Source organism: Ceratotherium simum, chromosome 29 (genome assembly GCF_057802395.1).
Source record: "Ceratotherium simum simum isolate JZ-2026a chromosome 29, ASM5780239v1, whole genome shotgun sequence".
NCBI classification, from domain to species: Eukaryota; Metazoa; Chordata; class Mammalia; order Perissodactyla; family Rhinocerotidae; genus Ceratotherium; species Ceratotherium simum.
Genome location: NC_141928.1, coordinates 36451391 through 36476681, shown reverse-complemented (window position 1 = coordinate 36476681; position 25291 = coordinate 36451391). Strand labels below are relative to the sequence as shown.

Sequence of the window (25291 nt, the reverse complement as noted above, 5' to 3'; positions counted from 1 at the left end):
ATATCCTGACACATAAATGTTTAAGTGAAATAAAGTAGTGTAAATGTTTTTTATAATGGTTTCTTTCCCTAACAAAAAACAAAAATCCTCAAATTATCTATAGATAAGGAAGAGGTGGTTTCTATTTCATTGAATAAAGCAATTAATTATGTTGTTTGTGTAACTGAAAAATTAATCTGGTGCTAGGAGAGTTTGGCAGACAGACAAATGAAACTTGACCCCGACCTCATGCCATTTTCAGAAGTCAAGTCCAGGTGGATTGAAAGCCTAAACATGAAAGGTTACTGTAGGAGGACAACATAGGACAATAGTACCTTTATAATCTGGAGTAGGAAAGATGTCTTAAACAGGACACACAAAGTGCTAACAATAAAGAAAAAGAGGGATATACTAGAGGACATTAAAATGAAGAACACCTGCCCATGAAAAGACATGATGAAGGCGAAAGGCACAGCACAGAGGGGAGGAATATCTATATCGTGGGAAAATATGCTGTATATAGTCAATAAACAAAAGATTCTCCAGAAGCAAAATAGGCAATACATTTGAACAACCACTTCACAAAAGAGAAAAAGCAACTGGCCAATAAACTCGAAAAGATGCTCAACCCATTAGGACACAGGGACATGCAAATTCAAACCTCAGTGAGACACCAGGACTCAGGCACCAGAATGGCAAAAACGTTTCTGTTTTTGTTAATTCCAAGCGTTGTTGAAGGTGTCTGCACTTCTGCAGGAGGGTGCTGGTAAAGAAGCTTCACAGCAGCACTATTTGTAACAGCTAAAACCTGGAAACAACCCAAATGGCCATTAACAGTAAAATGGACTTTTGCAAAACTGGTATATTCATGCAATGGAAACCTCTGCACCAATGAGAGTAAACCAACTACAGTCACATGGAACAGCATGGATTAGTCTCACAACATGGAGTTGAACAAGTGAAAACAAACTGGAGGAGAGAGGAGAGCAAGGAGGTGATTACCATCAGAGTCCAAGTGATCACGTTTAGGAGGGAGTTGTGACCCAGAGGGCAAGGCTGGCTCCTGAGCTGTCCGCAATGTTGTTTCTTGACTGAGTGGTGGTTGCAACAGGTGTTCTCGTCATAAGAATTATTGAACCTGCACACTTATATTGTATGCACTTTTCTTAAATGTCTGATTCCACAACAAAAGCGTTTAAAATAAAAAACCTAGAATATTAAATCATTGCTTTATTTTAAAATATATGGCACATACCCCTTGAAAAGAGCATTCTCTTACAGCTGGGAGGGTTTTGTAATGTAGGAATATATTTTCATGGAAAACAAGATTTAAAAAAAAAAAAGCTAAACCAAAATCAAGGGTTTCCCGTTAGTAATCTATCCACCAGGATTAAAAAGAGTTGATATTATTAGGGTCTACCCCACCAGAAACTTTCCCACAATAATCCAAAGAGACTTTACCTTCTGTCCATACAAAGTGCTTTTTATGAGCCATTTTTAAAATTAAAACACTTAAGTTTCTGTTTGGGTTTAAGTGGTTTGTTCTGGCAAACATATTAGCCGTTTAAGACAGTGGGACGTTTTCGTTGTGGTTAAGTTGTTGTTTTGGACACTCCATTCTCTGAGGGAGAGTGCGTTCGGCTCTGTTGGAGCTGCGTGTTCACACATTGGTCGTTGTTAAAGCTCCGGCTCCTAGCACACTAGCTGGGCTGCTGCCAAGAGGGGACGGGCCGTCGCTTCAGTCACAGGAGGGAAAGGTGCGGCAGCCGGTCGGCTGGCTTTGCTCCATCCAAGGTCCTACCGATTCTTACATCCTAGACCCCGCGGGTATGAAAATCCGCCCACCTTTTTCCAGATAACTCTACCGTCGCTTAAACTCCTCTTGGTACAAGTGGAGACACCGAGACAGACTGGGGGCAACCCGCACCCACTTGGCCGCGGAGCCAGGCTTCGGGGCGGCCTGGCCCCTGCCCCGCGCTCCCCCAGCGGGTGTCGCTCCCCGGCCGGGGACGGTGTGCTGCGCCCCGGCGCCCCCGAGTGGAGGGAGAGGTAAGGAGGGCGAGGGCGGCGGCGGGGCGGGGCGCGGTGACAGCGCGGAGCCGGACCCGCCCCTGGCTCCCACCCCCGGAGCCCACAGCGCCCGCCCGCCGCCCGCCGCCCGCCCGGGAGCTCCTCCAGCCCCGCGCTCCGCTCGCCCGTCCGCCGGCCGCCCGCGCCCGCGCCCGCGCCCGCCCCGCGGCTCTACGGCCCGGTAAGCCCCCCACCAGGCCAAGGGTCCCCCTCGCGCTCGCGGGGATCCCTGCCCCCGCGCCGGGGCCCCAGCCATATCTGGGCAAAATATTCAGCTGTCGCCGCCGCCGCCAAGAGGGACTGAGCGTGGCTCCCTCTATAAATAGCCGCCGCCTCGGGTTGCCTCCAGCGCTGGGGAGTCCGGGTGTCGGGGTCCGAGCCCGGCGTTCCGGTCCGTGCCGCCCCGCGCGCCTGGCCCTGGCCGGGGCGCCCTCCTCTCTGGACCCCGGCGCTGCGTCTGTAAACGGGAGAAGGACCCGTGGGCTCTCGAGGAGCATCGCAGAGGGCCGGGGTCCTGGCGGAGAGGGCGCCCCCGCCGCCCGCTGGACTCCAGCGCGGCGGGGCGCCGCGCCACCGCCGCTCTGCTGGTGCAGGTGCCGGCCCGAGCCCGGCACGGAGGCGCGGCCTCCCTCCCCCTGCGGAGAGTTCGGGGTGGGAGTGGGGGCGGACGCGCTCGGGTGGACGTGGAACCCGGGTTCGGGCTGCGCCTGTTTGTGGCAGGAAAAGTTTCCCAAACTGCGTGAGATGGCGAGGTGTAAAGCACCACGATACGTGCGTTTCGCGCCGAGGTGGAGCGAGCAAGAGCCCGGAGGCAGGAGCCCTCTCGCTCGCAAACTCACACGGTGGCCTTGGCAAGCCCCCCCCCCCGCTTCTCTGGGCCTCGGTTTCCCCGTTTGTAGGGGTGGGGTTTGGTTCTGGCAATGGAGCTAGGAGCCGGTCGTGAGAGCAGCAGGGCGCGCTCTTGACCGCTGGAGCTCACCCCACCTGTTCCCGGCTCCGGGCCTGGGACTCTTGGGGCACAGCCGCGCACATCCTGAGGGGTGGTGGAAACCGGAGACTTGGGCGATCGCTCTGATCGGGTCGTATATTGGGACCTACTAGGCCCCTCGGAATAGCCCGGGTCGTACACCCCCAGGAAGGGCGCCCCCGGGTCATTATGGGCGTCTCTCTGAGTAGCAGCCATCACCTTCGCAAAGCAGCGTGTGACTCAAACAGCTTTAGACCCGATGAACTGGGCCGGGCCAGAGGCTCCAGCCCAGCCGCTCCCTGGCCTCAGTTTCCCCGTCTGTATAGTGCCTATGATGCGGCCTCAGAGCCTTCCTGCCGTTCCTGACCCTGCACTTGGCCTCGACCTTCGCCCTCTCAGACTCTTGGAGATGACCTGGCCCACGCGTTTCCGTGTCCGAATTACAGAACCAGACTCTAACCCAGGTTCTGGCCCCTCAGCGGGAGCACTCTGAAACTCCCCGTCTTTCTCCCGGGGGTGACAGCCATTTTGTCCTCCGTGAAGGGCCACAGAGCCCCCTGCTCAAGGTCACAGCCGGTGGACTCCCCAGGAGGTCTGCGATCTCCAGCCTTTCTCAGCTCTCTCCTGACACTTCCTGCTGCTCAGACAGGTCTCGGGGGTCTGTGAGCACCCCACCAATGCACCTCCTCTCTGATCTGCGGCTGTCCAGGACTTCCCCTTGCCTGGACAATAGCGCCCTCATCCTGAAGCTTCCTTTCTGCTCTACTTTACTTTCTATTAGTCTATACTCTCTAAAGCCGTCTCAAAGCCTCATAGATAGAATTAAGAGGAAATGGAGACAAATAGCAAGGTTCTCATTAATTTGAGCCACACAACAAGCAGGCAGAGAGTGAAAACAAGGAACCCTGTCGCTTCGTGTATTAGTTCTCTTGACTGAGCCAGTCTTGCAAACTCACATTGTAGATGGTCTTAGCCCTTGAGTTCCCCCCAGCCTAAGTGGAGAGCCAGTGTCCTCTAAAAATAGCCTCCACCCCACCTTATCAGAGCCTCACACCTTCTCCCTCCTCCAGGGTAGGGCTGCTTCCTGCAGCTCAGCGAAAACACAGAAACAGGGAGGACGCAGCAGAGCTCTGAGTAACAGGAGGTGGACTGGCCTGGAGGTTGGGACACCTGCCTCCAGCCCCAGCTCTGTCACCCACTTAGAGTGACCTTGAGCTGTGAGGGGGTGCACAAGGTCGTCTCCAGTGGACCTGGAATCCAGAGGGCTCCGAGTTTCCCTTGGAAGACTTTCTAGCATGAGAAAAGTGAAGGGACGAACTCCAGGGGAACGCACCCTGTGAAGGGGAGGGAAAGAGTGGAAGAAAAGTGGCCTCCCAAGAGCCAAGGGAGAAGAGAGGTCGGCAGTGCCGTTTGCTGCGGAGAGACAGAGGGGATGAGGGCTAGGGAGGGGCCTCCAGGATTGGCAGAGGGTCATGGGTGACTTTAACCAGAGCATTGCAGAGGGTTCAAACATGGGATCTGCCCCTGCCTTACTGGGGCCAGTGACCCAGCCTGTCTGACGGAGCCTCAGTTTCCCCCTCTGTACAATGAGGATAATAATAGCCCCATTTCATAGGGGATGCTATGGGGATTGAGTGAGATGATGCAGGGAAAGCCCTCAGCCCAGTGCTTGGTACCTGCAATGGTGTCATTAGGTTTAGTGAGGGAAGAGGCAGAAGCTAATGGGAGCCGAAGCCGTGGAGACGAGCCTACAAATCTTCCACAAGCTCGGATGAGGAAGGAAGGGCGAGGGCAGGTAGCAGGAGCTAGAGGCAGGGCACAGAGAGGAGGCAGGTGTTTCTGGGATGAGGAGCGTGAGAAGAGAGGGAGGAGGCTCCGGGAGAGGGGAAGAGGGTGAGAGGAGACTCCAAGGGGTGCGCACAGCCCTCCTTGATGACCTGCTGACTGCCCTGGGCTCAAGAATCACATTCCCCTAGAATCCAACTGAGCAAAGAAAGGGTAAAATGAAGCCGGTCCTGGCTCAGACCCGAGTGTCCCCTTGGCAGACTTCAGTATCCACGAAGGAGGGTGATGAAGGGCCATGAAGGGTAGTTTGCCTCTGCCCAGGGGCCTCGTGACCTTGGCTTGCTTATTTCTGAAATGACATCATCTATTGATGACTCTTGCTGAGCCCAGTCGTAATGGCCTTTTCCAGTCAATGTTTTGATTTTTCGGTCTTACTAATGGACCAGCCAGTCTGCCAACATTTCTAAACAGGCCAGTTCTCTTCTCGCTTAAAGCCAGAACACCACATAGATCGATTATTTGGCTGCTAGGAGCCATTATCAGTTTAAAGCCACAGGCCTGTTTCTATGGAAAAACATGAATCAGATAGCATAATTCCAGGCCATTTCCTCTCTTTTGTTTTGTAAAATCCTTCTTCGGTTAATCCTGATAGGATCTGACTCTCTTTGCTCTTAATGATAAGGAAGAATGAGCTCATTGGAGTCAACCTAGGACACGTGTGGGAGGTTTTCTTCATGTTAGGAGGTGCTGGGTCCTTGTCTGATCTGAAAAACTAAACACACTCAAGCATTTCTTTTGTTGCTCCTTTTTTAAAATCCTTTTGTTTTTCTCTCTGAGAAAAACAGACGTGTGAAGGGCTGGACATTACTGTGCATGAGGAGGAAAGTGGGTGGGAGAGGGAGGCCAGCCCAGCCCACGTGTCTTTGTCTCAGTTCCTCTCAGTCCCTGGCCTGAGTCACCACTCGCCTGGGACTTCTAGGGCTGTGACCCCAGGGCCGTTCCTGGAGATGGTTCTGGTGAGTGATGAGGTTTGCTCTCCATGCCCACGGGAACGGAGGGATGGAGAAATGCCTTGGCCTCACTCAGCCTCCTTCATGGACTCATCTCTTCTGCCCGTCACAACACTATTTTCACCACACACCCTCCTACAATCCCATTCACTCCCATGGCTCCAACCACCCCCTATAAACTCACAACTCCCAAATTCATGTGTCCAGCCTGGACCGCTCTCCTCAGCTCTAGGCATCCATGACTCCTGCCAATTGGACAAAGCCGACAGGGCATCCCAAAGGCACTTCACACCCAACAGGCCCAGCCTCAGGCTCATCACCCAGTCCTCCGTCCTGTCCTACATCTTGGTTAACAGTAATACCATCCACCCAGGTACCGAACCAGAAACCTCCCTTCCCTTCACCACCTGTTCATTTGGTCAAGAGTCCTGTCAATTCTACCTTCGTTCATAACTCTTCTATTCATTTCTATTTCACAATCACTACCCCAGTTGAGGACTTCGCCATTTCTCCCCTGAGCTGTTGTCAGAGCCTCTTAAAAGTCTTTCTGCCTCGAGTCTTTTATGCTTCCATGCTGCTGTTAAAAGATCTTGGTGAAATGCAGCTATGACCGTGTTACTCATCTCCCTTCGGGATTCCCTATTTCCTCCTAGATTCCTTAGCGTGGAACACCAAGACCATCTAAGATCTGGCCCAAGTTCCTTCTCCAAAACCATCTCTTGCACTCCCCCAAATTCTCCTTACCTTCTGTCGTGGTGCCTTCTTACCTCCCTGCCTTTGCCCTTGCTGTTCCTTCTGCCTGCAATGCTGTTCTCTCCCTTCTCAACATGGCAAATTTGTAACCATCCTTTAAAGCAAAGCTCCTCACTGTCTCACCTGAGCTCCCACAGCCCGCTGCATGGACCTCAGAGAACCAGCCATGGTGTGTTCTAAGTGTAATCGTGTCCTTATCTCTGGCTAGACTGAGAGCTCCTTGAGGACAGAGTTTATGACTCATTTATTTCTGCTTCCCCAGTGTCTAGCTCAGAGTGCAGCACTCGGCATAATGCAAGTATTTATGTTTTAATAAATGACTGACCACTGAATGAATGAATGAATGAATGAGTAAAAGAGTAAGCAATGATAACCATGGCAATCACACAACATCAACCAGCGTCTGTACCATGTTTCCCCACCCCACCTGACCACCAGCTCCGTGAGGGCAGAGACCACACCTGTTCTGCTCCCCACCGACTCTGCAGCCCTGTCAGCCCCATCACAATCTCAGTTGAAACTCACAGTAATCCTGGAGGGAGGAAGGGCAGGTGTTATTACCCGCTTCGTGTAGAGTGGATAGTGAACGCCAGGAGGAATTGTTCCAGGTCATCCAGCTGGGGTGTGCCTTCCCGAAGAACCAAGGTGCTCTCCAGAGTTTGGTGGACCCGAGAGGTGGAGGTCCTTGTGTTCTATACAAGCGCTTCTCTAACATTTGAATCACTCGGGGTCTTGTTAAAAATGCAGATTCTGGCTGAGTAGGCCTGGGAGGGGCCTGAGGCTCTGAATTTGTAATAAACTTCTTGTTTCTATAAGCCCTAATAAGATTAACAATTCCTGATAAGCTCTAATAAACACCTAATAATGCGATGCTTTCCTGCATACACAGACCACCACACTTTGAGCACCAAGATGAGTACTGGTTATCTCAGTGTTCCGTTGGCCATTGCTTAAAAGAAGTGTTTTCATTAAAATGTACAAATGAATTCATTTAAGCCCTGACTCAAAATCAAAGGCTCTTGGGCCAGCCTCATGGCGTAGTGGTTAAGTTCGTGAGCTCCACATCCTTGGCCCAGGTTTGAGGGTTCAGATCCCAAGCGCAAACCTATGCCACTCATTAAGCCATGCTGTGGCAGCGTCCCATATACAAAATAGAGGAAGATTGGCACAGATGTTAGCTCAGGGTGGATCTTCCTCAGCAAAAAAAATCAAAGGCTCTTTCTGGTCTTTTTTTTTAGTGAGGTGTGTGCAGGGGCTCAGAGAACACGATGGAGCACATGGTGGGGGCGGGGCGTGTGGGGAAGGTGCCGGAACAGGACGCATAGGTGGCAGGGACTAGCAGTGGGACACGTGATTGAGGGTAGGGGCATGCAGTGGGGCACATGGCCAGAGCGCACTGGACAACAGGACAAGGCCCCAGAAACGGCCTGCTGCTGGAAGGAGCTGGCCTCGCAGCAATGGGTTATTTCCATCTTCCTCCGCCTTGCCACCTTCTCCTTTATGTTCTGGAGAAATTTAAGCGCAGACAGGGCTTTCAAGTCAAACTGCCCAGTTCCTGGCCAGCCTAGAACTTCCCCTGAGCGCCAGAGCTCCAGGCTCCTGTGTCCAATTGTCTTTCTCAGTGCACACTGCTTACAAGGTCAGGATCTGAGCACAGGATGAGTGCCTGGCCCGTGCTGGGGTGGGAACCCAGATGCCTGCCCCAAAACCACGCAGAGGACAAGGGAGAAACGAGCCCTGAAGATGGACTTCCTCCATGCAACACAGGAAGATTTAAAAGGTCAGACTGGATGGCAGCATTGCATGCATTTGTTTATGGTTTTTATACTGCGTTCCACTTACACCATTACAGGGGTTTGAGATGGCTTAAAATAAACTTGCACAGGCAACTAACTAAGAACAGAAATAAAAAGGGACAGAGCAGAACACTTCAAGATTAGGATCACGAAAGTCTTTGGGAATCTGGCGGGAGCTATGGATCCTTGCTCCAGAAAAATGAACATATCCATACACACAGCAGCTTGCATATCATATCAGTGGGTGCGTGGATCCCCCTGAAGGCCCTTCAGAAGCCCAGGTTAAGAATGCCCAACCCAGAATAAGGAGAGAAGACTATGCCAGCCTCCTAGCTGAAGATGGCAACTGTATTTGGACACTCAAGTCAGCTCTGGGATGAATCGTGACAGCCAAGGGGAAAGGGAGACAAGATGAATTGAAGAACACTTCACGTCCGATAAAAAAGAACACTAGTCTTTCAGGAGAGAAAAATGTTTTCTTAGCTGTAATTCTCAGCGTGTATTGTCATGATGGGGCGCTAGGTGGAAGGCATTTAGCATGGTGGTTAAGAATGTGGACTTTGGAGGCCGCCTCCCTGGGCTCAGATCTAAGGTCTGGCAGTTACTGGCCATGTGAAGTCAGGTAACTTTTAACTGTGCCTCAGTTGTCACATCTATAAAATGGGGCTGTTGGGGACTAAATCAGTTATTATATGTAAAATGCTTAGACAGGGCCTGGGATGTTAGCATTACATAAGTGCAAGCTATTATGGGAAGGCAGCCTGGAGTAGTGATAAGGAGTACAGTCAGATTGGCTGCCTGGATTCACATCCCGGCCCTACTACTTAATAGCTTTGTGACCTTGGTCACTGTACTGGGTTAAATACTGTCTCCCCAGAGTCGTGTCCACCCGGAATCTCAGCACGTGAATGTATTGAGAAATAGGGTCTTCGCAGATGTGATTAGTTAAGATGAGGTCATACTGGGTTGAGGTGGGCCCTGAATCCGGTGACTGGTGTCCTGATGAGAAGAAGAGAGGACATCCACAGGGAAGAAGCCTCGTGACGGTGGAGTCAGAGGTTAGAGTGATGCAGATGCAAGCCGAGGAGCGCCAAGGGTTGCCAGCATCACTGGAAGCGAGGAGAGAGGCGTGCAACATTTTCCCTCAGAGCCTCCAAAAGGAACCAACCCTGCCGACATCTCGATTTCCGATTTCTGGCCTTTTGAACTGCAATAGAATAAGTTTATGTTGTTTTAAGCCATCCGGTTTGTGGTAATTTGTTATGGCAGCCCTAGGAAAGAATACAGTCAGATTACTGCACTTCAGATTTTTCATCTGTAAAATGGGAATAAAAAGCTACCTACTTCACAGTTATTAATGTTGCATGAAATAATCCATGTAAAGAGCTTAGCACTGTGCCTGCTACGCGGTACGTACAGAATAATGCTTGCATTATTATATATTATATTATATTATATTATATTATATTATTATATATTATAATAAGGTATAGTGACATAATGGGCAATAATAGCTCAAGGATGGTGTTAATAGCATTCTCTTGTATGTCTACACTATAATTTATTTACCCAGTGCCCTTTTGATGAACTTTTATGTGGTTTCCAGTTTTTTGCTAATATAGATAATAACCAGATAATTTGCACATATATCTTTGTACAATTCAGTGAGTAAACCGGTAGGATAAATTCCTAGAAGTGGAATTGCTGAGTCAAAGGGTGTGTGCGTTTGGATAGATACAGCTTAACTTGCCCTGAGAGAGGGTACGCCAATGTACACTTCTATTCTGTGTGAGAATGTGGGTCTCCTCCACAGCTGTGACCCTGGGAGTTCTCAGACTCTTTCATCTTTATTAATGTGATAGATGAGAACTGATGTCTCATTTCTCAATTTACTTTTCTATAGTTATGAGTGAGTTTCCTTGTCTGTTCATAAAAATACAAATGGCTAATAAGCATGCTTTATAATAAATTTCCTGTTCCATTCCTATTCCTACACTTTCACTGGGCTGTTCTATTTTTTTTTTTTTTTTTTTGTAGAAACTCTTTGTCTATTAAACAAATTAGCCCTCTGTTCGATGTGCAGCAAATATTTCTCCCCCCCAATTTTCCATTTGCCTTCTGGCATTGTTTGTGCTAATTTTCATATTGGTTTTTCAGAAAATACAAAAACAGGCTTCATAAAGCTGTACCTTATGTTAACACCTGCTGTGAGGTGAGGTGACAAAGTTCACGTTTGTAAAATGGAGAATGAGAACAGGAGTGAGCTCCACAAGCTTTTCTACAAGCCAGCTTTTATGCTACCAACACTTTTGACTTATGGCTGTCAAAGCCAATACAGGTCTTCTTCTAGTGGCAGTGGAGTTACGTCCTGATAAACCCATTGTAGGTTGAAAATATCATAAGTTGAAAATGTATTTAATACATTTAAGCTACCAAATATCCTAGCTTTGCCTAGCCTACCTTAAATGGGTTCAGAACACTTACATTAGCCTAGAGTTGGGCAAAATCATCTAACACGAAGCCTATTATGTAATAAAGTGTTGACTAGCTCATGTAACTTATTGAATACTGAACTGAAAGTGACAAACAGAATGGTTGTCTGGGTGCAGAATGGTTGTCAGTGTAGCGGTTGTTCACCCTCAGGATCGCGTGGTGACGGGGAGCTGTCGCTGCCCAGCATCACTGGAGAGTATCGTACCACACATCACTAGCCCAGGAGAAGATCAAAATTCAAAACTGGAAGTACAGTTTCTACTGAATGCACATGACTTTTGCACCATCATAAAGTTGAAAAGTTGTAAGTTGAACCATTGTAAGTTGGGGACCGTCTGTAATAATACTAGGCATTGATTGATTGATTGATTCATTCATTCATTTATTCAACAAACCTGTCTTTGCACCTGATTAGTGAAGGGCTTTGTGTTGGACCCTGGGAGACAGAGGTGCTTGCCCTCAAGCAGCTTTCAGTCTTGGGGGTGGAGGGTGCAATAAGATGATGCATCTGATGGCAGAACTCTGATGGCCTCTCTCATTCGTATTAAGATTTGGCATGCTAGAACCCTTTTCAGCCCTTTTCAGGTGTGGAGAAAGATGGCATGGAAGAGGCAGAGGCTGGTGAGAGCTTCCGGCGGCCTGAACTAGGGAGTTGCAGAGATGTGGGGAGAAGGAGCCACCGAGTGGAGCGTGGCAGGGTTTGCAGGCCAGCTGGGGCAGGGAGATGGTTTCAGAGTCTTTTCCTGGAACCCTGTTGCTTACGGTGATTTGTGTGGTGACTCAGACACCAGGATGACCTTAAGAGATGCAAAATGAAAACAGGCACTGGTGCCTGCAGGCACACGCACACGGGCCTTTCTAATTTAAGCCATTTGACACCTTTGACCTGTGGACCTTAGAGGCTCAGTGTGTCCTGGGATGGAGCGCGTAGCAACTGCAGAGAGCAATGGAGTCAAACACTGTGTTTAGTTTCCCTGCTTCTTTCAGAAGGTGCTTTCCCCCATGACTAAGAGAATGAGGTCAGCCAGGGAAAAATAAATGCAAACAGGCCAGAAAACCAGTCTTTTAAAGACAGCTGGTCTCTGAGTCCCCATCCTCTCTACTCAGTGGCCCCAAACATGTCTTTCATAATAGAATCAGGCCTTAAAGGGCCTTAAATCTCATCCTGTCAACTCCCAACAACCACCATCAGTTGAGATGTCAACTGTCTCCGGGAGACCTCATCTAGGACTCTATCTTCTTTGTTCACGTGACTGCCGTCATGGGTGCTCACCACCTCATGAATCAGCCTAGTGCATCCGTGGGCATTTTTTTATTGGAAAGTTCCTTGTGCTGATTGGAAATCCACATCCTGATAATCTTGGGAAATCTATGTCTTCTGCCCACGGGGGAGCCACAGACCACTGCTATTCCTTCTTCCCCAGGTCAGCCCGTTAGAGGTTTGCAGTGTGTGATGACTGTTCTTTGTATGACACCATGCTCCCCTAATCTGGACTCAGCACCACTCAAGAGAGAAGGCCCAGTTCACAGAAGGTGTCACCCACATGGCCAATAGGCATATGAACTGTGCTCAACATCATTAGGCATCAGGGAAATGCACAATGAGATACCATTACCCATGCGCCATAATGGCTAAAATGAAAAGTACTGATGATACCAAGAGTTGGCAAGGATGTGGAGCAACTGGAACTTTCATACGTTGCTGGTGGGGATGTAAAAAGCACAATTACTTTGGAAAACTGTTGACTGTATCTACTGAAACTAAATGTATGCCTGCTCTATGATCCAGCAGTTCTACTCCAGGGCACATACCCAGGAGAAATGAGTGATTATTTCTACCAAACGACATCCTCAGCACTATTTAGAATTACCAAATACTTGAAATAACTTAAACGTCCATTAACAGTAGAGTAAATAAATAAATTATAGTATAATTCATATAATGGAATATTACACATTAATGAAAAAGAGCAAACTGCTGTTAACACACAATGTGGGTGAATCTCACACGTGTGATGTTGAGTGAAAGAAGCTGGACACAAGAACACACCCACTGTGTGTTTCCATTTGTATGATGTTCAAAAACAGTCAAAGCTAATCTATGGTTTTAAAAGTCGGAATAGTAGTGACCTTTGAGGGAGATGGCCTGGGAGGGGGGACAGGAAGGCCGTGTGGTGGGCTGGAGGTGTCCTATGTCTTCATCTGAGTGGTGTTGACAGAGGTGTGTACGTACGGGAAGAGTACGTGGGCTGTACTCCTTAGACTTGTGCGCTTGACTGTGTATAAGCTATGCCTTATTGAAAAAGAGAAAAATTACCTCCCCAATGAAAGCGTGGGGGCCCAGAGTTGAGCTCCAGCACAAAGCCGGGCAGGACCCTCATCGCCCTTGCTTTGGCCCCTGCACTTTTATCAATGCAGCTGAGATGGCACCATGACTTTTGGGGCCAACGCCTCACGCCATTGACTTACGCCGGGTGGACAGCCACTTGAGAACCCCCGTCTTTCTTCTGGCTGTTCGGGCGTGCCCACCCATCCAGTGTTTGTGGGCTCGGTGTGTTGGGCTGCGGCATCGTGGGACTGAGGGAAGGGGAGGACAGCAGCAATCTGAGCGGCGTCACCCTTTATCTCATTCCTCTTCACGGCTGCCCGTGAGAGGTACCTGTTGGGCCTCGCTTTACAGACGAACCCGTGCCCTGGAGAGGCGCTAAGAGATGTGCCCGAGCTGCCCAGCCCGTCAGAGCCGGGGCAAGGGTTTTGCCCAGGTCTGCATCCAAGTCCAAGCTTTCACCTCCCACCAGGCTGGCCTGAGACAAGGCCTCATCTGTAAAGTGGGGCTAACGGCCCTGCTTGTTCCCCCAGTGGTGGAGGAAGAGACCGTGTGTGTGACACCACCCCAGGGATCTCTGTGTGAGTCTTATTTTCCCAACTTAATTATAAGCTTCCTGAGGGTTGGGGACTGTCTTGCTAAATTCTGTTTCTTCCACAAAGGCCTACCATGCCCTGCACATAGTGGGTGCTCAATAAATACTCACCCAATGAATTAGATTGTGGAAACTGAGATCCAGAGAGGTATAGCAGCTTGCTCAAGGTCACACAGCAAGTCCTCAACCAAAGTCAGGATTTGTAACCAGGTCCCCTGACTCCCATCCCAGTGCTCCTTCTGCCATTACACAACGGCCCCAGCTTCCTATAGAACCCAAGGGCCAGAGATTCCAATGGGTTGGAAGATACTGGGGAGCAAAAGGACCATCCCAGTGAGACAGGGCTGAGTCTGGCCCTGGGCCTTCAGGGCGTGTGTCCTGGGAGAGGGCCGGGAACAGGTTGCAGGCTGTGCAGTTGCCCTGCTCTCAGAAGGACCCTGTGCTTGGTTGAATGCTCTGCAGTCGCTTCCTTGAGTTTTATCTTTGGATGTATATATATATTTTTTTTTTTTTTAAAGATTTTATTTATTTATTTTTCCCCCAAAGCCCCAGTAGATAGTTGTCTGTCATAGCTGCACATCCTTCTAGTTGCTGTATGTGGGACGCGGCCTCAGCATGGCCGGAGGAGCGGTGCGTCGGTTCACACTCGGGATCCGAACCCGGGCCGCCGGCAGCCGAGCGCACGCACTTAACCGTTAAGCCACGGGGCCGGCCCTGGATGTATATTTTTAAGTGAAGTCCCGTGGCCAGTGGCGCATGCACCACGGCTTGGAGCCTCAGCTCACTCCCACCTCCTGCTGCCTCTCTGCTTCCTGGGGATGGGTTCTTAGACTCCGGCTGCAGCACCTCCTGGCGCTCCCAGGTCCTGCCAGCCTCTCCCTCCCCCACAGCCCAGCTACCACTGGAGCTCTCCGCCCCTGGTGCATCAGCTGGCAACTCTGCGGGAAAAGCCTCTCGTCACCCCTGATCCAGGCACCTAGGGACCTGGCACAGAGGTTGCCATACCATTGGGATCGCCCGTCTCCATGTGTTGGGGCAGCGGCCCACTGTGGGAAGGAGGTGCCTGGCTTGACCGCCTGGGCCCCACCAGGGCAGGGCGCGTCTGTCCTGCATCTGGCAGGGGAGGGAAGCTGGCAGCCAGTGGACTTGGCGTGCATGCTTTGAGTCGCAGCACACAAGCACCTGTGTGATTGTGACATTAAATAATAAAGAAGAAAACACTATGACGGATCAAGAGAGAGAGCATGAGAGAAAGCAAAAACTTTACATCTTGATACCTTTAGTGGCACTTGTTTCCTGTTTTTGAACAGAGGACTCCACGGTCTTATTTTGCACTGGACCCGGCAAATTCTGCAGCCGGTCCTGCCGGGGAGAATCTTCCAGCAGGGCAGGGTGAGAGCCTAGGTCGTCGTCAGCGTGCAGGGGCTCCCTGGGGAAGCGAGCTGGCTGGGGATTCGGCCCTCTGGATCCAGCCCTCTCCCTCTCGCTCTTTCTCCTTCTCTCCTCTCCTCTGTCTGGATCCCATCACAGGTGACAACACACCCTGAGGCACACTCCCTTCTTGCCCTGCAGGGGACATGAGACTGCAGACATGAACGTGGTGGTTGTTTTATAAACTGCAAAGGTCTCTGCACATCAGAGTGGTTCTTGCTGTAATTATTGTGTTACATTTTATGACCCTGTTCTAAAACCTAAACATCAGGGAAGTTAAGCCCCCCAAAACTTCCATCACCTACTTATCTACCCCTTCCACACCCTACCCTGCCCCACACCACCAACCGAGGGTCAGTTGACTTTCTTCCCTTGGGAGTCACTGGTCTGGGATAGAATTCGGTTGTCAACTCTGCTCCTGGGGGTCTGTTTCCTTGATGACACTTCAGTCTGACCTGCAGTCGTGGAGCCTTTACTCTGAGCCAGGCCAGGGCCTTGCACTGACATGTGGGGCTGGTCCCATGGGATTGCTGCCCTCACCCAGCCCAGCCTGGGCAGCTGAGACGTGTGGGAGCCACAGACTCGTCTCAGGGCAGGGAAGCGCTGCTTGCCCAGGGCTGCTCCCGGGGCTGTGGGAGGAGAGAGGCCACGGTACCCCATTAAGGAGGTTGGGGGGCGGTGTGGAGGGGCTCTGCTTTGAGGACTTAATAGGACTTCCGAGGGCATGGAGGCGGGAGACGGTGCTCCGGGCTGAGAGAACAGCCCAGAGGACTGAGATTTCAGGGGTGCTCAGGGATGAGCAGTCTGGAACAGCTGGAGGGAGAAGGCCTGTGGGGGGGATGAGAAGCTGGGGAGGCACAGAGGCCACCAGGTCTCTGTCTGTTATCATCGGGCTGTCGAGGGGGTTTTCAGCTCGGGAGCAGTGTCGGAAGTGGTTTTCACGAAGATCATTTGTAGGCTGAGTTCCGCGGGGACAAAAAGGTAGGAGAACTGAGCCTGGGAGACGGGTTGGGAGGCTGATATGGTGACACAGATGTTAAAAAGGGAAGACCGTGAAAAGGGAGAGGAGGGACAGACACAAAGGATGTTAAAGAGATAGGATTCTAGGCACAAAAGGACAAATACCATATAATTCACTTAGATGGGGTCCCTGGAGTAGTCAGATTCATAGAGACAGAACATAGAACGGTGGCTGCCAGGGACGGGGAGAGGGGGAGTTACTGTTTAGTGGGTATAAAGTTTCAGTTTGGAAGATGAAAAGGTTCTAGAGATGGATGGTGGTGATGGTTGCCCAACAATGTGAATGTACTTAATGCCTCTGAACAGTACACTTAAAATGGTTAAAATGGTAAGCTTTATGTTATGTGCATTTTACCACAATTTTTTAAAAAAGCTATAACATTCCAAAAAAATTTGAAAAGAGAAAGAGAGAGAGAGGATTGACAGGCATGACCCACCAGAGCTGGGAGGATGGGGAGGGGAGAGTTGAGGCTGGCCTGGGTGGCTGACGGGCAGTGGAGGTGCGGTCACCCAAGTGAGGAGATGTGGTGGTGGGGAAGGGGGCCCACGCGCTGGGTTGGGCATGTTCATCCTGAGGGGCTCCAGGAGACGTGCCCAGCAGGGAGCCTGGGCTGGAGAGAGACGCTTGGAGAGTCAGCTGGTAACAGACTCCATGTGGGAGGAGAAGAGAACCCCCAGGGGAAGCATGAGAAGAGGGCAGAACCCAGGGGAACCCAGGGCCTCATTCAAGGTACCTGACTGCGGTGAGGGGAGTGTGGGCAGAGGGGTGGCCTCGTAAGGATTATGGGGGGACAGGGGTCTCATTGAATCCAACATGAGCCGTAGCCAGGCCTGAGGGAGCAGGGACTGGGCACTTCTGGGGACACGGTGTCCTCCATCTCCCTCTCAGCCCCGTGAATTCAGCCCCGTCCTGAGGACTCTTGCTCCCTCAACATCTCCTCCCTCATGAGCTTCCACATGCTCATCATGGTCACGTCCCTTCACCCCAGCTTCTCTCACCATCTGCCTCGTATTCCCTTCTGTCCCAGTCCAATGCCACTGTGGGTTGAATTGTGTCCCCCCAAAAGATGTACCTGTGAATGTGACCTTATTTGGAAATAGGGTCTTTGCAGATGGTCAAGTTAAGATAGGTCATGAGGGCAGGACCTAATCCAGTATGACTGGTGTCCTGCACACAGACACTTCCAGAACAGAGAGACTGCCAGGTAAAGGCTAGGAATGCCTGAGGCTCCCAGAGCAAGGAGAGAGACCTGGAACAGGTGGTCCCACAGAGCCCTCAGAAGGAACCAACCCTGCCAACACCTAGATCTTGGACTTCTAGCTTCCAGAACAGAGAGACAATAAACTTATGTGGTTTAAGACACTCAGTTTGTGGTACTTTGTTAGGGCAGTCCCAGGAAATTAATACCAATGCTGGGAAACAGAGGAGCTCATTCACCCGTCATCCTTTTTGTTTTTTCCCAAGCCACCCTTGAGCCAGGCACCCATTTTGTCCAATCAGCTAAAGGGGGATGTCACATGGTTTAAAGCATGGCTGTCCCTAGAGGTGCCCCTTGAAGGAGGGTTGGGGGGAGACAGCTCTCACAGGAGGAAAAGGGGACGTCTCAGGCATTCTTGTGTCCCGAGAGCCAAGGGAAGAGAGAGGTGCAGGCTTCAGTGATGAGGGATCATGGCCTAAAATCCCTTTAGCCAAAGAGAGGGACAAAGACACGAGGAGGTGGGGTATGAAGAATCAACTTTGGGGTCAGCCCGATGGTATAGTGGTTGAGTTCACGTGCTCTGCTTTGGTGGCCCAGAGTTCGCAGGATCGAATCCTGGGTGTGGACTGATGCACTGCTCATCAAGCCATGCTGTGGCGGTGTCCCATATACAAAATGGAGGAAGATGGGCACGGATGTTAGCCCAGGGCCAATCTTCCTCAGCAAAAAGAGAAGGATTGGCAATAGATGTTAGCTCAGGGCCAGTCTTCCTCACCAAAAACAAAAAAGAATCAACTTTGTTTATAAATCAGCCTCTCTTGGCCCATCATCAAGACGTTCACTGGGGCTGCAATAAGAAGACGGCATAACTGGAAAATATTCATTTGAACTTGTGACTCAGCTCCTCCTGACCTCGGGGAAGTGCAGTCCGTAAATCAAGACGCAGCTCCAGCGCCTCCTCCCCGAGCGTTCCCAGGGGAGATGCTGGAGAAGCCATTAGCCGAAGGGACTGGACCCGCTTCCCGTGAAAGATTTAAAGGCACATTTGGTCTTCCAGGAGCTTCCCCATCGCGGAGCTTTCATTTCTGAAGTTTCCTGATGGATGGCCTCAGCCCTTGACCCACTAATTTTTATTGTCTATCCTGCCAAGTTTTACTTCCTGGCACAGCCCGTAAATTCTGTTTTTTCATATTGAGCCTTGGCTTAAGGCTTCTGCCGTTGAGGAGCAGGGAGGCCAGAGATGCTGTGAGTGTAATATACACACCAGATTTGGTACTAGGTTTTAAGTGTATTGAGCTACGCTTTTATTTTTCTCACTAACTCTTACCCAGGACGCAGTTTATAAAGCCGGTGACAGAGGTGTGGTTCTGCTTTGGGGGGCCACGCTGGGGGCCCTGGCGGCTATCCCTTCCTGCCTGTCCCTCCCCTCTTGGGGTCCCAGCCCTCCCGGGCCTGGTCTGATCTTTCCATTTTGAAGATGGGAAAACAGAGGATCTGAGAAGAAAAGGGGCCTACCCAAGGTTCCAAGGACACTAGACCAAAACCCAAATGTGCCCATTCCGTGCTGGCAGATTCAGCAGGCACAGGGGCATGAAGACGGATAAGACATAGGTGCTTACCTGAGGGAAATTCCAGTCTGATGACAGTGTGGGGGGAGTAGGGAGGGGGAGGTGGCGACCCCCACAGCAGCAGCAGCAGCAGCCTCAGAATAGCGGCTCCTGTCTGTTGAGCTTGCGTTGACCACGCCCCCTCCCCAGGCTGTGCACCTCATCTGCTTGTGGCCACTTAATCCTCACAACACCCTTTGGGGCGAGTACTGTGACCCTCTCACTGTACAGATGAAGAAACCCCATCCAGTGATTTTCAACTTTTTGTTTTTGCAGCTGAATCCCTCCTTCAAGGGAGATCTTATATGGAACCCCAAATAAACCAGGCAACACCAGGGGAGCCCCCCTCTTAGCCTCTCCTCCTGACCCCCCTGCAGGTGCCCCGAGGAGCTTTCCCAGCCTGAGATCTCCCCCGGGCACTGTTGAAAGCCCACCCCTGTGATCCTGTAATTCTTGGATTTCTCCAAGAGGGATAGGTACCAGCAGAATTTCCCAGCCCACTTGTGCTCATTTTGCAGATGAGCACATGGAGGCCCGGGGATGGAGGAACTCAGCGAGCATCACCCGGGAGTGACTCCCCCAACTCACGCTCCAACCAGAGTCTTGAGAGTCTCGGGCCTGCATCCATCCGTGACACCTCTTTTATTAGGAAACGGAGGCCTTTTATTAACAGTTATAAAGTACCGTCTCTTCCAAGCCGTATTTTAAGGCCGAGCTTGCAGGGGGCTCTATTAACACGCTGTTTTCATCTCCCTCCCACCCTGTCTCCTCCCCACCTCCAGTCCTAAATGTCTCCGACCACAGGAGGAGAATCTTGCTTTAGAGAAACCATGCGTGGGAGCCAAGTGGGTGAGTGTGGCTTGAGGCTGACAGCTCCGCGGTTTACCTTAGGAGTTCTCTGTTCCTCTCTGCTTATTTAATGTAATGCTTCATCACTCCATAATATTCACAGGACACTTGACATTAAAAAGGGCCTTTTAAATCCTCTAAAATAGGACTTTTTAATTTGACAGCACCTTGGGGTGTGTAAGTGGTACAGTGACTTTCTTGTGTGTGCTAAGAGGGAGACTTCTTCAGGAAGTTTGATGATTGCCCCCCTCAGGGTGGCATCTCTGGAGGTGGCCTGCCACCCCAGCCCCATCCCCCCTGCGGCAGGCCCCATAGCTGCCACCTCCTCCTCTCTTCTTGCTCCTTCCCAGCTCTTTCTCCCAAGCTGGCTCTGATGTGGATTTCTCCCTCCTGTTCCCTCATCCTGGCCTGTCCTTTCTCCCATAAATGAGTCAGCTGGCAAAGGTAACAAGCATGGGAAGCTCCCAGGGTCCCAAACCTGTCCCAGCTGGTCCTGTCCCTACGTCCCCTTTTGTGTGGTTCTGAGCGGCTCCCTCGTGGGACCCAGAGGTGAATCTAAGGCTGTGTATCCCAGACGTTGTTTCATAAGATTCCAATTCCAGGAGCAGCTTCTCAGAGATATGGTTTTATGGTCAAAAGGACTGGGAAATTCTGCTTGTACCTTGTCCCTCTTGGAGACATCTAGTGTGTGGAAACACACCAAAATATCTGAGCAGTCCTGTAGTCCACAGTCCCGTGGAACTTGGTATAGCCCAAAACCTATCTGAGCACCAAAAACATGTTTTGCAGCCCACATGAGAGATGTTAGCTCGGAGGTGGTCCTGGATGTCTCTGTGAGTTGGTTCCGGAAGCCTCCGAGCCCTTCACAACGGTCCCTCTTGGCCCCGGGTTGGAGACCAGGGATCGTCTCCTGGCTTCACTCAGAAAAGCCAAATTAGGTTGTTCTCTGAGGGCCTTCAGGAAGGTTTTTCTCATCTATACCAGAGTGTTGTCAGCTGCTTGTGCTTCTTTGGAAGTAAATAGAAATGAATCAAAGGAGGGCCCATTTATGGTCTGAACATTGCATTCTTGGGGTCTGGTCAAAGGAAGGTGTCAGGCCAAGCTGAGCCATTCTTAGAGGAAAGGATGGCACCGCGGCTTTCTGTATTTGGAAAGCAAGTCCTTTCTTATCAAGCCAGCTGTCACATAGTGGATTTCTCCTACAACATGCCCACACATGCACACACTTACATTAATAAGACGTAGCTCTGCATTCTGAAATGGAGGCTTTTTCTGTTAGCTAAGTGAACTTTGGCTTTAGTTCGTTTTTAATTAACAACCAATTCCAGCTTTTTGATTGATTAGTTATCCTTTCCTAGTTTTCATTTTTCTCTATTCTGGAAAATTCCATCAGTCATTTCACAGATGAGCCATGGTTTTGTCTGTTTGTTTACATGGGGATCTAAAGAGGCAAACTGCCACGCAGAAGGTGACACCGATTGTGTTAGTTTCCTGGGGCCGTGACCAAGTACCACAAACTGAGTGGCTTACACAGCAGAAATTTATTGTCTCCAAGTTCTGGAGGCTAGAAGTCCAAAATCTAGGTGTTGGCAGGGGGTTCCTTCTGAGGCTATGAGGATCTCTTCCAGGCCTCTCCCCCAGCTCCTGGTGGTTGGCTGGCAATCTTTGGGATTCCTTCGCTTGTAGAAGCATCACCCAGATCTCTGCCTTCATCTTCACGTGGTGTTCTTCCTGTGCATGTCTGTCCAAATTTCCCCTTTTCATGAGGACACCAGTCATGTTGGATTAGGGGCCCACCCTTCCCCAGTGTGACCTCATGGATATTTAACTAATTATGACTGCAAAGACCCCATTTCCAAGTAATGTCACATTCTTACTTGCATTGTGGTACTGGGAGTTAGAACTTCAACGTATGAGTTTGGGGCGGTGGGGGGATGACACAATTCAGCCGATAACACCAATTCCGTACACAGTGCTCAGTCCATTCCACAGCGTGTGAGGAAGCCCCGAGCTGCCGCCTCCCCGTTCGGCCCACCAGCTTCAGAAAGGAAGGCTGATGGCTCAGCTCACATAAGTTGAAGGACAGGTGGGAACAGGCTCAAACACAGAGGTGCTGGCAGCTTCTGCAGCAGGCTGACATTTTCTAAGAGGAGAAGGGCCCAGAATCTCCTCAAGGCTTTCTGACTAGACCAACCAAGGAAGGTAGAGAACTGGAATTGGGACCATTTCAGTAAAAAGCTTCCTGCCATGTGTGCAGTCCTGGGGTGGGGCCTGGGGAGTGCAGCGTGAAGCAAACCCAGGCCCTGCCCGTGGGGAAGCTGCGGAGACAGACACGTGAGCTGCATGGCGCAGTGTGGACCCAGTGCTATGGCCGTGATGACCTTTGCTTAGTGAGGGGACACAAGGCTTCACAGAGGAGGTGACGTGTGAGCTGGGCTCGTCATGTTTTCAGAGGAGGAGGGCAGAAGGGCGTAAGGCCCTGCTGTGTCCCCCGGATTAGATGAGAGGCGGGGTGGTGTAGGGCGGAGCAGCTGGGGTCCGATGACAGGGTCCTGAGTCAAGCCCTAGGCCATCCCTCAGTTTCTTCATTGGGAACATGGTTTTAGTTGAAAGACTCAACTTACAGGTGTGGCGTCAGCATCAGATGAGTTCACAAGGGTGAAATGTCATGGTTCTGGGACATAGCAGAGACAGGACCCAAACACAGGGGTTAGGTATCCTCTGTGATGTGGAGAATGAGCAGTAGCCTTCTCTAGCCAAGGAGAGCAGCCTGGGAAGTGGCAGAACTGGACCCCAGTCCCTCTGGACCCCCTAGGCCAGTCACCTCCTCCCTCTGAGCCGTTCCCTCAGGAGGGAAAGGAGGGGTCTGAACGAGGCAGTCTCCTCTGGCAGCGACAGTGGGTGATTCTGTGAAAGACGCACTGGGATGCAGTGGCCAGAGCCATGCACGCTCGGAAAGCCAGCAGACCTGGGTTCAAATGGCAGTCCTGCCCCTTCCTGGTGGTGTGATTTGCGTGAGTCACTCAACCTCTCTAAGCTCAGTGTCCTCATCTGTAAAGTGGGGACAACAGCAAATACCTGCCCCAGAGTTAACTTAGAAAATCCTCGTGATGTGCTTAGCACGTGCTTGGCACGTGGTAGTGCAAGTCAGCCACTGCTGTCTGCTGCTTTTTGTGAGGCTCGCGTGGGATATGGTCGGAGAAGGGCCTGCAGGCAGCACGTGCTCAGCTAACCATCGACGCTCCCCTCTTTTAAGGTCGGCCTTGGCAGACTTTCCAGCATTCACATTTTCCTTCCGGGTGTGGGGTGAAGGGTGGAGGGTCGTACAGAAAATTATTTAAACTACTTGAAGAATAAAATAGTTTTCAGGCACCCATAAGCCATTTATGACCACCTATTACCTGTAATTAGTGGCCGTGCCAATACAACGAATTACAGTTCATTAATTCGCATGCCCCACAGGACTTTTATCTTGCACAGTTTTATTAGAGAATTAGTCCAGCGTAGGGCAGTGTTCTGCTGTAGTAATTATTATCCAGACTTTTTATAAAATCGTGCCCAGGCCGCCATGTGAGTGACAGTATCTATTTGCTCTGAGAGAGCAAATCCAAGAAGGATCTTTCTAAGATATGTCTCTTTCTGGTAGGTCATAGATCAGCACACAGACTCGGAAGACAAAAACAAGCTCTTCTACAATGTCGTACAGACGAGAGCTAGAGAAATACCGAGACCTGGATGAAGACGAAATCCTCGGAGCCCTCACAGAGGAAGAGCTCAGGACGCTGGAAAACGAGCTGGATGAGCTGGACCCTGATGTGAGTAGGCACTAAGGGGAGCAGGTGTCACAGGTGCAGGGGCAGCCACCGTCACCACCTGGGGGAGGGCAGGTGCAGACTTCCCAAAGCTACCACGTCCTCTTCCCTTTTATGGCAGTGACACTGGAATAACATTGCCTGTGCAGGGGTGTGTGTGTGTGTGTGTGTGTGTGTGTGTGTTGTGTATTACTCAGGGTTCTCTAGAGAAACAGAACCAATATGATATATACACATATAAAAAGAGATTTGTTATAAGGAATTTTCTCCCACAATTATGGAGGCTAACAAGTCCCCAGATCTGCAATTGGCAAGCTGAAGACCCAGGAGAGCTGTAGTGTAGTTCCAGTGTGAGTCCAAAGGCCTGAGAACCGAGAGAGCCGATGGTGTAGTTTCAGTCACAAAGGCTGGCAGGCTCAAGACCCAGCAAGAACGGATGTTTCGGTTCAAGTCCAAAGGCAGGAAGAAAACCAGTGTCCCAGCTCAAGGCAGTCAGGCAGAAGAAAATTTGCTCCTGCTGGTGGGAGGGTCAGCTGTTTCATTCTATTCAGACCTTCAACTGATTGGATGGGGCCCACCCACATCAGGAAGGGCAATCTGCTTTACTAAGTCTATCAATTCAAATGTTAATCTCATCTAGGAACACCTTCACAGACACACCCAGAATAATGTTTAACCAAATGTCTAGGCACCTCATGGCCCTCTCAAGTTAGCACTTAATATTAACCATCACAAGTCCAGTCTTTGTCGACTTGGCACCCATACAGATCTCCTTAAACCACACTTATCTCCATATAAAGACAATAACAGGGTCATAATTCTGCCTAACATGACACAGCTCTCCCATGTACCACCTTCCAGAAGAGGAGGCGAAGTCCTTGAGTGATGTTTACTCTTCTCTTTGATATTTCACAGTTTAAGTGCTATGATGTAAAATTAACAATACTTAAATGCTATGACATAAAATCAATATATCTTACATTACATGATAAGAGAATAAGAGCGAGAAGAAAACAAAGATATTTGCTTAATACACACACACACACCTACACAAACATGTTCATAACAAAAGAGGGAGGAAATACTCATGACAATTATAGTCCTTGTTTGTCTAACTGGTCACATGGCCGTAGTGGTATTTACACTCACCCATTCTGTATTCCTTTTGCCCTCAGAAAGCACCTCAGCTGGTCGTGGGGTTTTGCCTGGTAGGATGACACCACCCTTCATTCCTGAAGGGTCTGGGCCATTAGTAGTTCTGCTGGATTGGGTTCTTGTAGTTTTCCATTGACGTTAATCACAGGGCATGGTGATCCTGAGAAAGCCCTGAGGAATCGCCTGTCTTACAGACATATTCTTCCTTACCTTCATGGTGGAGCAGCAGTCCAGTGTCCCTTTGGTAATCAGGACCAATCACCCGAGCCAGTGCAGAAACTCCTTCTCTGTCTGTTGATTCAGAGGAATAAGGAGCCCAAAGTGGCTGGGCGGCAGTCTTGACTTCCAGTCCAGTGGAATCACTGTTGTGTCTCCTGGTAGAAGCCTTCCTCCCTCTGGAACTAAGACCTCTAGGCCAGCAGAGCATAAGGTCACAGGAACAGG

The 25291-nt window shown here is 50.5% G+C and overlaps 1 protein-coding gene across 4 annotated transcripts in view; it reads left to right on the top strand.

Moving 5' to 3' along the window:
* Positions 1 to 2147: 2147 nt before the first annotated feature.
* The window catches only part of TMOD1 (tropomodulin 1), an 84357-nt gene continuing 61213 nt past the window's right edge, over positions 2148 to 25291 (top strand). For 2 of the 4 annotated variants that reach the window (XM_087419440.1, XM_087419441.1), the window contains exons 1-2: positions 2148 to 2230; positions 23527 to 23695. In XM_087419440.1, coding sequence (XP_087275566.1) covers positions 23576 to 23695 — 120 coding nt within the window. In that variant the 5' untranslated portion in view covers positions 2148 to 2230; positions 23527 to 23575. The remainder of the gene's footprint in view (positions 2231 to 23526; positions 23696 to 25291) is intronic. The other 2 variants (XM_087419439.1, XM_087419438.1) reach the window with 1 other exon arrangement.